Genomic DNA, 17,716 nt, shown 5'->3' on the forward strand with positions numbered 1-17,716 from the left:
CACTAACCCTATTTATATGTGCATGCCCAATGCAGGTTACATACTGTCTCATGCGATCTTCCCAATGACCTTCTGAGGCAGACAGTAAATGGCAGTAAAATCTGCCTCTCACAGAGGTGGGAACTCCAAGTCAGAGTAACTAACTCGCGCCCCAGATACGGAGGCAAAGCTGGAACTCAGTAATCTGACTTTTAAATGTAGCGCTGCCCTGGACAAACAATAGGAATCTTTTCTTTTTTAGAAAGGATCTCTACTGTCTCCCACGTGAATGATTAACTCATATCTGAAATCAATTCTCAGTCCTGTCTGACTTCACCTGAGAGCCATAGCTGACACCTCCATCACTCATTGTTCTTTCAAAAGCTCATTCACTTGGTCTGAAGGAGGCATCTCTTGTTTCACTTACCTGCTGCTGTTTCTCAATCACCTTTGCTTGTTGCTACTCATCACCCATATCTCTCAATGCCAGAGTGCACCCAGGGCTTGGACATCTTTTCTACCTCTGCTAAAACTCCTGAAAACCTCATCTTGTCTCAGGGGGTAAACAACATTTATATCCTACTTCCAAATTTGTTTGTGTAGCTTGGGCCTCTGCCTTGAATGTCAGCCTAATGTATCCAACTGCCTTTTGGCTATCTCCACTTGAAAGTCAAATAAGCATCTCAAACTCAAGTGTCCACACAACTCCTCATCTCCACCCCGTCTCTCTTCACCAAAAACCTCACTGCACCTCCTGTAGTTGTCTCTATCCTTCAGGCTGTTCAAGTCATATATCTGAGTCACCACTGGACATCTTCCCCTCATACCCTGAGCCAGGCCATGAGCCCATCCTGTACCATCCCAGTCGAATTACACTCTCTCTCATCTGTCACTGTCATGACCTCCTAACTCGTGTCTGTGTCAACCCTCGCCCCATTGTCTCTGTTCACAGCAAGAGTGGTTGAGAATGATCCTACTCAAATCCCTTCAATGGCCTCCAAAACCATATTCAGAATAAACTCTGAAGTCCTCACAACAGCCTACAAGACCCGTCTGATCTGCTCACCACCACCACCCTCCCAAAAAAGCCATCATCATTCTGACTTCATAACCCACTCATCTCCTCCCACCCCCTACTCTGCTCTAGCCACACTGGTTTCTTTGACATCCCACAGGGACACCAAGTGTGCTCCCACCTCAGGGCCTTTACACTCGCTGCCCCTTCTGATCATAAATCTTTTCCTCAGACTTCTGCACAGCTCACTCGATCATCTCCTACAGGCCTTCTTTCAAGTGCTGCCTTTAAATGAGCCCTCTCTGAACACCAGATCTAAACTTGCAGTCACCCACCCCCAGACCCCTAGAACCCTCCTCATTTCCTGTTTCCCTTCTTTGCTTTATTTGTCGCCATAGCATTTATCACCAACGCAGTATATATTTAATTACTGCCCTGGTTAAAATGTAAGTCCCACAAGGGGTAAGTCCCATATCTGTTTGGTTCACAGATGTATCCCTAGAAACTCTAGAATAATACCTGATACAGAGTACGTACTCAATAAATGTGATTAAAAATAGTTTTTCCTGGGGCCAGCCAAGTGGCTCAGTTGATTAAGAGTTGGCTTAAGAGTGTGAACTCTGAGCACAAGGGCCACCGGTTTGATTCCCACATGGGCTAGTGATGCTGTGCCCGAACTAAGCTGTTGCTGAGCTGCCAACAGGTGGTAGGATGGCTCAGCTGGTGTAACAACAAGATTGCCTGTTCGATGGTGGGCTACGCCCAGCTGCAACTAAGACTGAACTCGACACCTTGAGCTGAGCTACCACCTGGATGGCTCAGTGAATACAGCGTGCGCTCTTAACAACAAGGCTGCTGGTTTGACTCCTGCATGGGATGGTGGCTACGCCCACCTGCAACTAAGATTGAACACAGTACCTTGAGCTTAGAGGCCACAATCTGCCAACGGGAAGCCAGATGGTGACTGGCGCCCTCCACAACAAAGATTGAAGAACAACAACTTGGCTGGTCCCCTTTCCCAATCCCCCAACTCTGTTCCCCGCCCCCAATTCCCCAATAAAATCTTTGAAAAAAAAATTTAAAAAAATATATTTTTTTCCTTATAAAAGGAAAAACATTTGTGAATTTTACCAAAGTGAAAGCACTCTAAAATTTAGCTCTCATTTACTTCATAGGACAGCTTATGAGGACAAATTAAAAAAAAAAAAAACTTAGAAAAAAGTAGTCTGAACTCTTAAATCAAAGGTTCAAAACAAAACTTGCAATGTATGTGTATCACTCTTAATTTCAAAGAAACAAGCTAAAAGCATTCATTTGCTATCAAATCACTTTTGAAACACTACTGTAACATTCTGTCATATCTAGTCCTATTTCATGATAATACTTCAACTTTCTGTGTGGTAAAAATTTAATGCTACAATTCATTTTAACAGCATATATTTAGAGATTTTATTTCTGGATACAAATTTATCACAGAGCAGAAAAATAAAACATAGTGGAGCTCGATGTTCATATTAAGGCTTTCTATCAACATAAAATAGAAGAAAAAGAACAGCTTTTAGAGTTGGAGCTTTAGTCAGTGCTTCACTTCTCTCCTTCCCATAGAGAAAAGGAAGAACAAAATAGCATTTTCCCTACCTAAAGAAAACAAAAAACAAAACTTTTAAAATTTTGAACTAATTTTAAGATTTATCCAAGTTGCAAAAATAGTTCAGAGAAATTTCCATGTATCTCTTACCTTGCTTTCCCAAATATTGCCTTACAAAACTAAACAATGATGATCAAAACTAGGGAGGTAATATTAGTACAACTGTATTAATTAATTACATAGAGACCTGAATAAAATCTTACCAGTTTCTCCAATAATGTTGTTTTTCTATTCTAGGATCCCACTTTCTTTTATTAACTTTATTCCATGGGAAATGCTTTCTTGATTTTCAAAGGAAAGAATTTCAAAGCATCTTTTGCTAAATAAAAGTATGCCTATAATATTCAATATGCCTCATGTGAACAGAATTACTTTGGCACTTGTTAATTAAAATATTCCTAAGGAAGACTATAAAAATTCAAAAATCCCTGAGCAGAACAAGCAATGTTTGACCCAATTTTTATAAAACACAGTATAGGTATTATTGTGATTTAATTTTTAAGGCACCAATATTCAAAAGAATATTTGGGTTTAACCTGACTTTGTAGTAATGTTAAATGAAAAGAATTCATACTTGGCTCATAGGCACCAAGAAATCAATAGAGGCTGAGGAGACTTTTCTCAGCGATACTTCTTTAGAATAGCAATGGTGGCTTTAAAAGTACTATCCCCTTCACAGGGTCTGACTCTTTTTAAGACAAAAAATTGTAGACATTTGAAAATATTTTCTACTTCTACCTGTCAAAACAGGGGCGTGATCACTATGCAGGCTCTATTGTTATCAATGCAGCTCTTAAAATCCAGCTTGGGGAGGGGCAATGCTAAGTGACAACATATCCCCTGGAAGAAAAGGAGCAAGAACATTTTAAGGAGAGACCAAAACTTGAAAAGCAAAAGTTCTTTCCTGTGGTGGCAGACACTTCTTTATTTATATCCTGCCTTGTTCCAAAAACAGGAGTGGCATATAATTTAACCTTGTCCCAATGACTCAGCATCACTGTTATGAAGATCGGACAGCGTGCTGTGACCCTGACTCACTGACAAAGGGTTAATTATGTCCCAGGTGTTCCATTCGAGAAGGAAGGTGTATAATAAGAGAACTTATTCAGGAATGGTTATGATCAAGTAGGCTTCAGAATTTAACAGAAAAGCTTCCATTGATCTGGAAAATTAACTTATGAAGGGAATGTTTTCTCCGAAGAGACCAGAGACACTGATGTCCATGGACTCAGAAGAAGCAATTTGATCTGACTCAAATCAGGTGGAAACCTAAACCTGGCATCTTTGCTTCTTTGTTTATTTAAATCTAATGTGTGTGATGACAGAATTCTTCTTCAAGGTCAAGAGCCACATATGACTAATCTCTGTATCTCTCCTCTTGATCATCCCAGTCATCCTTTGATTCTGGCACAAGTAACGCTCAAGAAACGTTACTGAATAAAAGGAAAGAAATGGACAAAGAACCCTGTTTCTCAGGACAATAAAAATGAGAAAAAATCATTTACCCAAGCCAATAAAGTAAAAGTAAACCCATAACTGTTGTCACTCTCGGGGGTTGGGTTAGGTGTTATTCTTGATGTTATTCTATTTGGGCGCCCAGGTGGAAGCTTGCAGATAACCAGCCTTGTTAATGGTCAGCAGAAGTAGGAGGTGGGTCCTGTAATCTAATGCAGACTAGTCCAAATTCCTCTAATGTTTTTCTTCCTGGCTCCACTGAACAGCTGGCACATAAACGTTCTGCCTTTCGCCAGGTGCTAGGTGGCTGTCCCACTGAAATGTGCATCTCAGGGGAATGCAGACAGGGAAGGAGTCTTCCCTAAGGAGTTGTATGACACCTTTGCCTTGCACTCAAGTCACTTATTCAGTGACTTGATAAACGAGCAAGATGCAAGGGTGGTGAAAAGCAGAAAAGAATCTGATTTTGTTCTTATATTTCAGGCCCTCCTCGAGAAGCAGAAATAACTGTAAAATGTCACCGCAATTCAATTTATTTTTACTTAAAAGGACTTTTTTTCCCACATCATCTCTCTTGGTGGTGTCCATCACAAGCCTTTGAGTTTCCCAAAGAGTCTTCCATGGGACACCAGTGTTTATAAGTGAGTCTGAGTGATGCCAACCTACCTGGAGTCTACAGCAATACTGGGCAGCAGGCAACAGGGCCCTTATTTCAAAGCCCGTGTCGGTCCCATGATAAATGAGTTCTAAGGACTCTTCATCTTCTCCCCATTCCAACCTGTATTCTGAGATGTCTGCACCGGAGCTTTCAGGACTCTGGAAAGCACACATTCGGGTAGTTAATTTCATTGAGAAGAAAATACTATGATGTTTGTGTTCAACTCACCAAACTGGAAAAGAGAACATCGTGCCCCAGGATATTTCAAATATGTACAAAAAAGGAACGGAACCAGAAAAACCCCACATGAAAGAGATAATTTTGACCACTGGTAAAAATTTCCACAACTCTGGATGATATAAGCAAGTGCCAAGTGTAAAAATCACCTATCTGTGAATTCTGGCTTTGCAGGTTTCTCCTGACTTGCACCAAGTTGCAGATAAAATAGAAGAACCAAAAATTGATGCAGAACATGTGCCTGACTTACCTCCCAGCTCACTAGGACACATCCATCAGGTGTAAAAGAAATGCAAGGTGCTTTGCATGGTCCAGGAGGTCCTGCAGCAGTGGTAATTTCTGAGACATCAGAGTAGGGGCCGTACTGAAAGAGAAGAACCCACATCCTTGCATGTATGTGTGCACACACAAGTATATGTGATCATACATATACAAGCTTATAACCAAATAAGGGCGAGGCTAACACCATCATCAATACAACTTATTGAAAAATATTACCTAGTGGCATTTTCACTTTCAAATGAATGTGTGTAAGGTTTTTTCCCTGCATAATTTCCCTGAGTGGTCAAAGTCTACTATATATGCACATTCTTTTTATTCACATGGATTAGAGAGTTGGTTCACCAAAACATTTTTCCTGTACTGTGACATCAGAAACAAAAATATGCTGCTTCTTCACATAACAGGCATCCTGTTTTAACATTTTGTGTAGGACATCAAAGAACATAAAGTCAGATGTACACTGCGGTTCCATTTTTCATACATAATAATCTACTCAAAATTGTTGGTTATCAAATTCCGAGTATTTCTTCCAGTTATTGCAATTTGACATTTTGAGAACGTATGCTCCTGGTAATGTTTTCTCAGCATGCCCCACCATCTCAACTTTCTGGAGGTTTCTATTGCACTCCTGTTTTCTTTATATTACCATCTGTAACCACACCACTCAGGGCCAACAGACACTGGAGACCGAAAACAGTTCGAGAGAACCATAATCACCCATTTTAATAGTGGAATATGTGATACTTCAAAGAGTTGGGGCCAAGAGAACAAAATAAATTCCAGGCTAATGAAGTACATGACTATGTTTTTCAAAATAGGGAAAAAATATTAAAACAAAAAACAAAAAACCTCTCACATTTTTCCAACACAACTTGCAAATATACTGGGTAGGGATGGGAGGCTGGGGTGGGAGTGAAGCTCTCTGACACAGACCTCAGAAGATGACTAAAAGTCAAATATATGGTTAACTTCCAACATAACAGGAATAAACCAAGGCTAAAGACAGGTCTTTACATCGTCAATAAGTTAAAGGTGAGAGAAAGTAAAACTCAAATCAGGACAGCTGCATCACTGTTATGGCAGAGATCTTCTGAAAAGCTGATGGGGGAAAGGGCAAAAACAAAAGATCAAGTTTCTGCAACACCTACGGCTGTCATCATCCATCCTCTTTTTATTTATAAAATTATAAGTTCGGAGGCATAGGCCTCTTTATCTTCACATCAATACATTTTTACTGTTTAGTTTCACGTTGTTGATTTTGGGTAATTTAGATAGTTGTGTTGTGTGTCTGAAATTCCTTCCTAACAGGCAATGAGAAGAAAGCCAGCTCCTGCTAAAAGTTGCAGATCCTCCTTCAGACCCAATGTCTTCCGTCAGTGGTGGCTAACATGAAACGGACTAAAAACACATTTCACTTCTGAAAGACTTCAACAAGTCTACCAAGATTTAGAAAAAGGTCACCGTCAACTTTGTGTCATTGTTAGTTGGGCTTTCTTAGTTTAAATTTTTTCATCAATTAATTACATATTATTTATTTGCATGGAATTTATCTGCACAAAGCACTAGCACTTTGGGGGGACTTGAGCGGCAGTCTGCTTTATCAATACCCTTCTGCCTGCTTTCATGTTTCTGCCCATCTTTACACACCAAAAAGCCCTACAGTTTCTGGGTCACCTTGTTCTCATTACGAATCTTCCCCAAATCCACAGCACTCTGAAATTTAAAACAACAATAACGGCAGCAACAACTAACACCTCTGTGGATATCATACAGACGCACACTTTCACTCTGATAACCCACCATGAGAACTCCAAATGGAGCAGCAGAAGGAAGGGCCAGAGAGCTCTAGACTTCACTTGAAATGAAACAAAAATATTTTGTTTTGAACCTCACTAGCCATTACCCCATTTGCGTTTTAAAAACTGATCTAAGGCATTACTGAGTAATTTAGACAATACGATAAAAGAGTATTATTGAAGTCCTAATCACCTATAACTGGTAAAAGAGTCAATGAGTGAATAGGAAATTATTAATATTTTGAAAACTACCAAAACTCATCCAAAAGGTGATGTTCTTATTAACCTTGAGCTCTACTGTAACAGAATCATATGAGGGCAAAAGAAACAAAATTTCCAATGCTGGGAACATAAAATCACAATATGTCAACTCAGAAAGAAGATTTTATATACATTCTTTAATGGCTGCCCAGGTTGGCTAGAGGCTGCTGAGGATTTTCAGGAGGGTGGGAATGGGAGTGTGAGAACCTTACACTCACCCCTCCGTCGTTCAGGGCCCTCACTCTGAAACGGTACACGGTTCCGGGAAGCAGGCTGCCCACGGTGCACTGTAGCTCTGGCCCATGGTACACCTCTGAGGCTACGTCCTCGGGTTCTGTCATCTCCACGCTGTACTCCGAGACCTCACAGCCACTTTCTGAGGCAGGGACATCTAGGAGTGGAGGGTGTTTGTCAGCACATCATGTGTGCATTTCCAGTGGACACAAAATCACATCTGATTTTCCACAAGGTTTGCAAAACATCATGTAAGTGGCCCCTCCTCTGTATCTTTCTTATAAAAGAACCCACCCACCCCCCACCCACCCAAAAAAAGAAGAGCGATACAAAAGAAGTTTCTGAATGAGGGTACCTATACTTTCCAAAGCAAGTCCATTTAAGTCCATTTAATTATATTAATCATTTAAAAACAATAGAACCACCAGGCAAATCTCTTTACAATAAGGCAAGGGAAGGGAAAAAACAGAGAAATCTCTTTAACTTGAAACCAAAGGTCAGGTTAAATCAAGATAAATGACCCAAAGTTGGCCCAGTATTTTATTATATTTTAGACACAGTGGTGGTAAAAAATAGTCTGATAGAGTTCTGCAGGTTTATATTTGCAATTTTACATGCTGTGAACTGCTGACACAAGAAATGCTAATACAGCTTGCTCAATACTGCAAAGCACCAGGACCCACACAGGACAAAGCAGCCAGGATGAGGAGGAGCGACATGTTACCTCATGAACCATTTACTCGGTTTAATTTTCTCGGTCTAAACTGAGCACAACTTTTCTTTTACGAATCAAGTTGAAAATTTCCTGAAAAAAGCCTGGCTGCTCTAACACATTTTCTAGAAAAGTGCCCTCCAGAGGGGACGGGCTGAGCAGAACGTGTGGCACCATCAGGAACAGGAGAGTGAGCGCCAGCGACGGCAAGAACACAAACCCAAGCCAACATACATTAAAAAAGAATACGGACATTTTCAACAGAAAAAAAAAAAGTTTTCAGAAGGAAGACTTCCAACTTCATTACAAAGCATTATGTCTTAAACTCAATCTCCAGTAGTCCATGTCGATGGGAAGATTTGTTCACTCACCCCACTCTAAGTGGACTTCTTTGTGCTTTGGTCTACCCAAAACCCTCGGTGGCCGACACTGACCTGGTGCAATGCTTAGTGTGCGAACAGGGAGACTCTCAGAACACTGCAGGAGAAACACCAGAGAGAACCATCTCTTAGTTACCATGAATTCATTAGACCTCTACAAACCAGACTAATTCCAACCAAAGGGGGGGTTACACATTGCATGTGCACACATGATTTATTATGCAGTGAGGGGTGTGTGTGTGTGTATGTGTGTGTGTGTGTGTGTGTGTGTGTGTGTGTGTATGCGCGCACGTGCACGCACACATACTGCATGCGGTGCTGGTAAAAGTGATTATTTCTGAAGTCGGGTTTGTGACATGAGTGTTGTGTATCCCAAGCACACAGCTACTTTCCTTTCCGCCAAAATGAAAGAGACCCTTCATGAAGACAGAAGAGGACACAAAACAACAGCTGGATGAAAATTTTAAATGGTATCATAAATGGCCAACCATCCACATACACAGTGAAAAAGCAAATAAAGTCAATATTAATCAACTGAGTCTGACATTAACCAGCAGGCTCAATTAATGCTAAAATAAACAGCCTTCTTTTTGCAGGAACTGGTTGTATAAAGCTGGTGGCTTGGAAGTTGAACCCTTGAGTCAGGAGAAAACAAGGCAGAGCTATGCAGCGCCACCAAACTCATGCTTCCCGAGGAGAGGGGATGCGGAGGTGTGCTCGGTGCTGAGTGGCATCAGTGTGGCCTCTGTGTCACCCTGAGCTGCGCCTCACACACAGGAGGTGCCGCTGGTACTCCGTGGCTTTGGTATGAACACACCCCACCCTGAGAGGTGCTCCGGAGAGCTCTTGCCTGCATAAGGATGGTCAACTGGACCTCCTTCCCACAGAGTGTATCCGTATGGGCAGTCTAAACACCACAGTATCACCATCTTTAAGGGAGGGGCATGGGATAAACACAAGTTAATGCTGGAAGCGACCTGACTGGCGAAATTAGGCACCCAAATGGCAGGTATTTGCCTGAAAACTCAACCCAGCACAGGATGACGAGCCTCCATCTCTCTCAACCTCTCTCGCTCAATATTATGGTTTCAAACCATAATGTTAAACATCTACGCAATGAAAATGCCTTTTTACCACCTTGGCCCTCACTCACTGTCTGAATGTAAGTTAAAGTCATTTAGACAACACTATCTCACTTCAAGAGCACTTCTTGTGTATTTACGAGCTTATTTTGAGCCTCTGAGAAAACTGTGGTTGAAACCAAGGCTCTTAACTGGCTGGTCTAAGGTCATATAAATAGAAAACAAGAAATCGGCTGCTGCTCACAGATGTGCAAGTTCGGCGGTGCACAACTGCAGGAGGTGCCATTCAGCTCAGTCAACAAAAATTCATACGGTTTTTATAACTGTCCAGCAGATGGCAGTAAAGTAACTTGAGGAAGGTGTGTCTCAAAAGTTGCCAGATGTGGTGACAGCAGCGCTGTGTAGGAAGTCGTATCTTTTTTATTCTAAATGCTATGCTTTTCTAGCACTGCAGTAACAGTTACTTCCTCTTATTTAGCTAATACAGATTCCAGACAACACTCCTTTTCAAATGTCATGTGTGATCCCACCAAAGTCTTCTAAGAAATAACGAAGTGACAAATGTGCCTGAATGTATCTCAATTCAGTTGAGAATAATTCTGGGCCTATCTCTACCTTTGGTGTCCTCTAAAGCGCAATTCAAAAAAATTCTAGTTTTCATTTCCTGGTGTATACCATGGCAGGTTGCATTATCGTGATATATTTTTAAACAGCAATTTTACTCTCATGTTATAGATAGGTTGTCTGGATTTGACCAAAGATGTTTACTTTTATACCAAAATAAAACCAACCTGACTGTGTCCACCAGTACTGATGCAGCATGCTCGGAGTTTGTACAAAGTGCCTGGTTTCAAGTGGGTGAATATGTATTCTGTAGCAGATCCACTGTATGCCACTTCCCACTGACTAGCTGTTAAAACAAGACAGACTTGCATATGAGCTTATGCCTTTTGTAAAAACGCAATAGTATCAACCATCAACTGATTAAAAAAAGCTTTAAGTGGTTTCCATGAAAACCAGCATCTTTTTTTTTTTAATAGCCAAAGGGCTCTCTTTCCATTTCCTTTACAAAGTTCAATATTAAAATAACATGGAGTCATTTTTAATACTTAGTACTACTGGCTAGACTACTTCATATCACCATTATTACACTTTCTGACGATGAGGCTGGGATGCTGGAAACCACACAAAATCTGTAATTGGCACGGGGGAATGGTGACGTGAGACAGAGGACCGAGTCGGGCAATGGTGAAATGGTTCTAGTATGCGGAGGCCTCCGGGGCCAGCCGGGCATGGGCAAGGCTGCCGAGCCATGAGGTTTCTGGTCAGGCTCGGGCACTGTTGAAGAGGTTCTTCCTGCTACTACCTGCCAGGAGGTTGCAGTGGGCAAAACCCTCTCATTACCCGATTCCTTCGGGTCAAGGACTGCTGTCTTCATGGAGCCCTACTTAAAAAGAGAAAAGTGCCTGGGAGTGTAACAAATTAAAGATGAAACAGTGTGTGACCCAGTTATCTGACCACTTCTTGGGATTAAAGAAAGTACGCTGGGCCACTGGAGGGGGTCTGGGTGCCGGATGAAACTGATACCACCGGGGAAAACGCTGCTTCAATCCACTGGTTGCCTCACAAATCTGGGCTGCTAGGATGTTTCTTCCTCCTGGTTTGCTCTCACTAATGCTACGTTTCCAGTTGACTGTTTTACAAAAGCCTTTTACTCCGTGAAATTGTTTTAGGGAAAATATTTTTACCCTATTCCATAATATTTTACTCAAGTAACTTCCACAAATTCCCTCACCTGCTTATTAGGTTAGACTTACAATTAAGTTACACGTCTTAGGGCCATGGGAGAAAGGAGATTATTATAGACAGTTATCCTGACATTACTGATTAGAAAGCCATGAAAATTCAAAATATACTTAGGTTTTCAATATGAGCCACTCCACAAACATGCCTTTTCTCCAGGGTAGGTTTTCTAATGCAGCGAAAACCTATATTTTATGTTAAAAACAGCTGTGACCCTCTCAAAGAATTTTCACGTCTTTAGCTTAAAAAAAGACCTGACTGACATGAGAAACAAAGTACCTCAGGTGGCTATTGTGGTACAGAATAAAAGGCAAGCCACACACCACTGCTAGTTGGTACAAGTTACTGTTAACTCTTTCTTTTTTGCCATATGTATGTATTGTTTTTTTATTAAGTTAATGATTACAAGGATTAGAATGGTGAGATAAATCATTTTAAAAATTCTGATGACTATACTTTTTTTTATTAAAGCATAATGAATTTTATTATAAAGATCTAATAATTTTTGAAAAGGCATTCTTTAAGAAATTTGATATCCAAAATTTGTCCTACTTTAATCCACAGTATGGCAAATAATGAATAAATAATCTGACTCAGAAGTCACAACAAAGATGGAAAGACATTTTCTAAACCTGTCATAAAGGTGTGACACTTGTCACTAGCCCACAGGAATACATTTAGTTTGTCATGATGTACATGGGAATTTGCAGATTACCAAACGGTTGCTACCTCCACCTTATCCTTTCTGCTGATTGCTTTGGACATTCTCTCTGCTTACAAGAATTTCCAGAGAAAGTGTGCCAAGAGGAGAAGAAAAACTTAAATTAATTATTCTCTTAATTAGGACCTCTGGTTTAAAGAAATAACAGAAAATTTAAAAACATGATAAAAATGCGCATTTCAAGCACACTCTGCTCCCTGATGCTGTATTTGAAAAGAGAAAAACTGTCACTATGTGATGAAGGTTTGTTAATTGTGACAGCTCTATCATTAGACTTAACGATTGCCCACTATTATGATACAGATGTTTATCATATTAGAAAATGGGGCTTGCTACTGGATTTGAACAATTTCCAAAAACTTTACCTTCAGAATTTCCATCAGTAATCTCCAGCAAGTATTTGAGTATTTCTGAACCACCATTGTCCTTTGGAGGATCTAGAAAATAGGCAAATGTCACATTAATTACGAAAAGGGTTGATTTTTATTGGTAAATATCACTGGAACATATGAAATCATATAATACTACACTATCTGCGTTCTGGGTTTAACCAAAAGGCACAATAATATAGTATTTCACCCAACTCCTTTCTTGAAAAAAACAAAAGAAACAAACAAAAACACCAAGAAATTATTCAGAGTTCTTAGAGCTAAAAATGTCAGAGGTAGCATTTATTTAGTGAAACATGAGGAAAAACTCAAAATATGAATTGATTTTTTCTAAGGGTTATATTAATAAATTTACTTTGAGAATCCTGAAACCTGCTCTTTAATATTTAGTGATTTTTTTTAATGTAAGATGAAATATTTATATATTCCTTTAGAAACTTTACTTATATCATCAATGACCAGATTCTTTTGAGAGATGGAGAATGAAGGAAAGAGAAATGCAAAATGTGTCGACAAAATAAATAAAACATCAGAATGTCATAAATCTGTTCCATCACCGTTTGCTACTAAGCAAACTTGATATCCCAAGTGAAAGATGTAAAACTGGAGTTGTGCATCAATGAGAACATGCACTGAGGAGGAAGTCTGAGGAGGAGGTTCCAGCTGATGACCAGAGCTGTGGCACGCTGCGGATTTAGTCACTGGTAACTGTGCCTGCAGGAGTTCTGAGCAGAAAAATATCTTGACTTGTAATTTTGCAAGACTTTGCAGAATTTACCTCTGTTATCAGTCAGCCGCCTCTGTATTTTACATATACTCTCAAATGACTGATACAGATTTAGGAAATTTACTTCCCTTCTCCTTCCACCTGGTATTTCCATTAATGTATGTATACTTCAGTAAGTTATTTAAAATAATAATTATAACGTTAAATATGATAGCATATGGCTAACGAAAGTAAATATTCAGTGTTAATAGAACTTTCTAGGATTTTCGGAGAAAAAAGTTTTACAGTCTGGCAAAAAGCACATCTAGATTTTCATAGTTTTTCTTAATCATATCCACCTTCCAGGGAAATACAGAGCCTAATAATTCTGTCTCAAAATTAGGTAACGTGAAACAGTTATATGTCTCAGAGGTTGGTGTCTCCAATAATGATTTAACAGTGTTTTCAATTCCCTTTACATTTCTTGCCTGCCATGTAAAATCTTATTTGAAATTTCTACTTTTATTTTTGCTTTTTGGGTAGCTTATATTATTATACATTAGTGACAATTATATACATAACAGTTTTACATATAATCTCTGATGTTTATCAACATTCTAATAGCATTCACTTCACTGAAATAACACATGCAGCAGAGTGAGACACAACATCCTTTAACCAGATACCACCAAACACCATATGCTGAACTTCAGTATGAAACATTTCTCAAGTTCAAGGCTTCTGGTCACATACAAACAGTAACAAAAACTAAAGTGTTTCTAATTCATGTTAACTTAAACATTCTGTATGCCAAAATTTACTTAGGATGACATACCTAAATTTTGAAATTTATTTTCACTATTAACTTTATAAATCAATTTTCTTGCATTAAATATGACTACTTTCCTTAAAGGCAAGCTATTGAAGAATGAAATATACATTCAGAGACTACTACCTTCAAATCAATAACACATTAAAAAATATAGGAGGAAAAACATGGAACACAGGAAAGTCATAAAATGAGATGGTCTTAAAATGGTCCATGTTATCTATACGTAGAGTTCTCTGGATATTTCTCATATGTATATTCCAAATGTATAAAACTCCCGCACATAATGCTGCCCTTTTATTTTTTATTTTGGTTTGTCATTACTGAATTTAATACATTTAAAATATATGTCAAAAAAAGAAGCAACGGTAGCGAAACATACCCCATTTGACACTAAAGCCATGAGACGTAACTGGTCCTTTAATGAGGGGTCTTGTGGGAGGTCCAGGCCTGTCCGGACTTGTTGTACACACCAAAACTTCACTCGGACAACTTTTCCCTTCCATATTAGAAGCAGTCAGCTATAACACAACCAAGAAAACATTAACATGTTATAGATATTAGGTATTAAATCAATAGTGACTTTTTAACACGGCAAGATCAAGGCATCCATAAACTCACACAGACACACATACACACTTTCTCTATCTCAAACTACTGATTGATGAGTTTCTTTATGAAGTATTTATTTTCTGTATAGTTGGCTATTAATAATAAAATAAGGTGGGTTTTAGCTAAGGACACTTTTACCCTTTCAAGAAGACATAAAACAAAACCAGTATATCATCACCCTAGTTCTTACTATTTTGTGGAAGGAAAAACATGGAAAGGGGAGAAAGCAGGTTAAGAATAATCTCATTCATTTAAGAGGAAAGCAATGCCACCTTGTGGAGAAATGCTAGCAGTACAGCTGTGTTCTCATAGCCAGGGTCAAACAACAAGGGTTTTTAAAAAATACTGAAAACTATCCTTTTCCTCAACAAGTCATCAGCTCCACTTGATAATTTGACAGCTGTTCACTGAGTGATGACTACATGACAAGCAGCGAAGGGAGGGTGGATCTTTGTCTCCCCAAATGCACATGGTCCCATTGGAAAACACATGCTGCACGCAGGGTCGGAAGCAGTGCTACAGCATACTGTCCTTTCTCTCTTAGGTTACAAAGCACTGCTTTTGGCTACAACATAAAGCCCCACAGTGACATTCATGGCGGTTGTCGATGACCAAAGCAAAGCCTAAGTGGGGAGGGAGAGGTAACCAAAGAAAAAGAAAAATGGCCGGGGTCGGGGTGGAGGGTGGTGGGAATGGGTAGAAGAGCAAAGGAAAATGGAGAGTAAAAGAGCAATCTGATTAAAAGGAGAACCACCACAGAGACAGGTGTGACATGCAGGTGAGGGGCAGGTGCACTGGGCGTTTTGGTTTGGGTCTTCCCAGGCGAGGCCATCTGGCCAGGCTGTAATACAATTTATTACAGCACATTATGACAGTTTTCTTTCTCAAACGTGGATTTTAAAATTAAAGAATGGTGTACACTTTATGTTACTTTAAAGATGTAAATGCACTAAACTTAAAACAAATTTTTTAACCTAGAGAGTCGATCTGAAACAGCAAATGGGTGAAACATAAAACAGCTTCTTTTGAAAGCAGCTCTGGTGCCCAAATGGCTGACTCACCCTGAATTTATACTGTGTGCTTCTTTTGAGATTTTTCACAGTACAGGTTAAATCCTCTCCAGTGTATTTTGGGTGGAAAAGGTTATCCTGAAAAGGCAAAGCCAGAAAAAAATATCAGTACCATAAAGTCTGGGCATTACACACCTTTGTATGTAGGATTTTTATATTGCCTCTTTCCATCACCACCTGGCCAGGGGCCTGGCAGCTACTGCAGAACATAGTGTCAGAAGCCTGTGGTGCTGTGTGTAGCATGCTAGCGTTCAGTAAAAATTTAACTGTATCACACTGTCACTTCTCCTGGGTCTGTTCAACCGTATTGTGAGGCTAATACTAATATAAATGCGAACAATGCTCTCTGACTGTAAATTTGCTTTGGAATAGATGCCCCCATATGCTTTTCTCAAGAGTAAACTTTCCCTGATTACTCAGTAAGCATTTAAACAAAGAACTTAACCGCCAAGTAGTACTATGTGACAAAGCAGTATGTACTAATACAAAATTTTATATAATATTGTCATGAAAAAAGCCTCTTGTATAAAGGTCTTCACTGTCAAGCTGCAATGTGCTATGCAATAAACTGTGGCTGAGATGTCTGACCAACAGTGACCTCTTCTGGCCAAGGAAGGAAGGGCAGCTTGGATAGGGAAGGCATGATCCTCTAAGTGGAAGGGGATAAATGTCCACTAAAAGCTGAATGTACAGAATTCATTCAATAGTATTCTCATCCATCCATCCATCCATCCATCATCCAATATTACTGAGCACCCGCTATGAATCAGGCTCTCTTTTCTACACTCTAAGGGTTCAGCTCTGCCTAAGAACAAAGTTTTGCCCAAAGAAATTTACATGCCAGTTGGAGAAACTGATTTAAAAATAAAACAAAACATGTGTAAATATGCAGCATGTCATATCGTGTTAAGTGCCATGTGACAAAAAAAATTAAGCTAGGTAAAAGGATAGAATGGTGGACCTAGGAAAGTGCTGCTTTCTGTAGCTGTGCAGGTTAAATAAGGCAGCCAACATGAGGCTTTTTACGTTACATACAATTAAAAATTCAGTTCATTGGGCCCCACAGCCATATTTCAAGTGCTCAACAGTCGTGTGTTTGGGTGCTACCATATTGGGCAGCACAAGCTATAGAACATTTCCATTATCAAGGAAAGTTCAATTAGACAGGGCTGTTTTAGTGGGGTCAGGGAGAGGCGCTCCAAAGAGGTGACCCACGTGAGAAGACCTGAAGGAAATGAGGGAACTGAGTTAAAGACATCTGAAAGGGCCCTCCAGCTGCAAGGCTTAGGAAGTGCAAAGGCCCTGAGGCCAGGAGATGCCTGGTGTGTTGCGGAGACACCGGGGGCAGGAACAGAGGCAGTGAAGACTCTAATACTGTAGGGCCTTAGAGGCATTGTAAGAGCTCACGTTTCTATGTGGACGAGAGGGGAAGGCACCGAGGTGGGAAGGGTGAGCAGGGCACAGACACGATCATGTTTCATCTAACGGGACCACTCAGGCTTCATGTGGAGAACAGACACTAGTGCAATAAGGGTGACGGCAAGGAAAACATTTCAGATGCCACCACAATAATTCAGGGGCAAGATGATGGTGGCTTGTAAAAGAGTGGTAGCTATGGAGATGCTGAGAAATAGCGAGACTTCTGAATAATTTCTGCAGGAAGATTTAAAAGGATTTGCTGACTGATTATACATAGGGGGTCAAGGACGACTCCAAGGGTTTCTGGGTCCCCAAACGAAAGGTTTGGTAGGACACTTACTGAGGTGGGAGGACTGGGAAGGACAGGTTGTTGCTGGTGGTGGGAGTGATTCAAATTAAGAGTTTTGAATTTATGTAGCGAATCTGTT

The 17,716-nt window shown here is 40.0% G+C and overlaps 1 protein-coding gene across 4 annotated transcripts in view; it reads right to left on the reverse strand.

Annotated features, from left to right (window-relative positions):
- FNDC3B (fibronectin type III domain containing 3B) overlaps positions 1–17,716 on the reverse strand; it is a 329,942-nt gene that overhangs the window by 42,820 nt on the left and 269,406 nt on the right. For 3 of the 4 annotated variants that reach the window (XM_019624326.1, XM_019624327.1, XM_019624328.1), the window contains 8 exons: positions 15,861–15,947; positions 14,570–14,708; positions 12,629–12,700; positions 10,531–10,649; positions 8,649–8,754; positions 7,550–7,722; positions 5,243–5,356; positions 4,764–4,913 (listed from right to left, as the gene is read on the reverse strand). In XM_019624326.1, the coding sequence (XP_019479871.1) occupies positions 4,764–4,913; positions 5,243–5,356; positions 7,550–7,722; positions 8,649–8,754; positions 10,531–10,649; positions 12,629–12,700; positions 14,570–14,708; positions 15,861–15,947 (960 nt within the window). The remainder of the gene's footprint in view (positions 1–4,763; positions 4,914–5,242; positions 5,357–7,549; positions 7,723–8,648; positions 8,755–10,530; positions 10,650–12,628; positions 12,701–14,569; positions 14,709–15,860; positions 15,948–17,716) is intronic. The other variant, XM_019624329.1, reaches the window with a different exon arrangement.

The sequence above is a fragment of the Hipposideros armiger genome, unplaced genomic scaffold (assembly GCF_001890085.2).
Source record: "Hipposideros armiger isolate ML-2016 unplaced genomic scaffold, ASM189008v1 scaffold_584, whole genome shotgun sequence".
NCBI classification, from domain to species: Eukaryota; Metazoa; Chordata; class Mammalia; order Chiroptera; family Hipposideridae; genus Hipposideros; species Hipposideros armiger.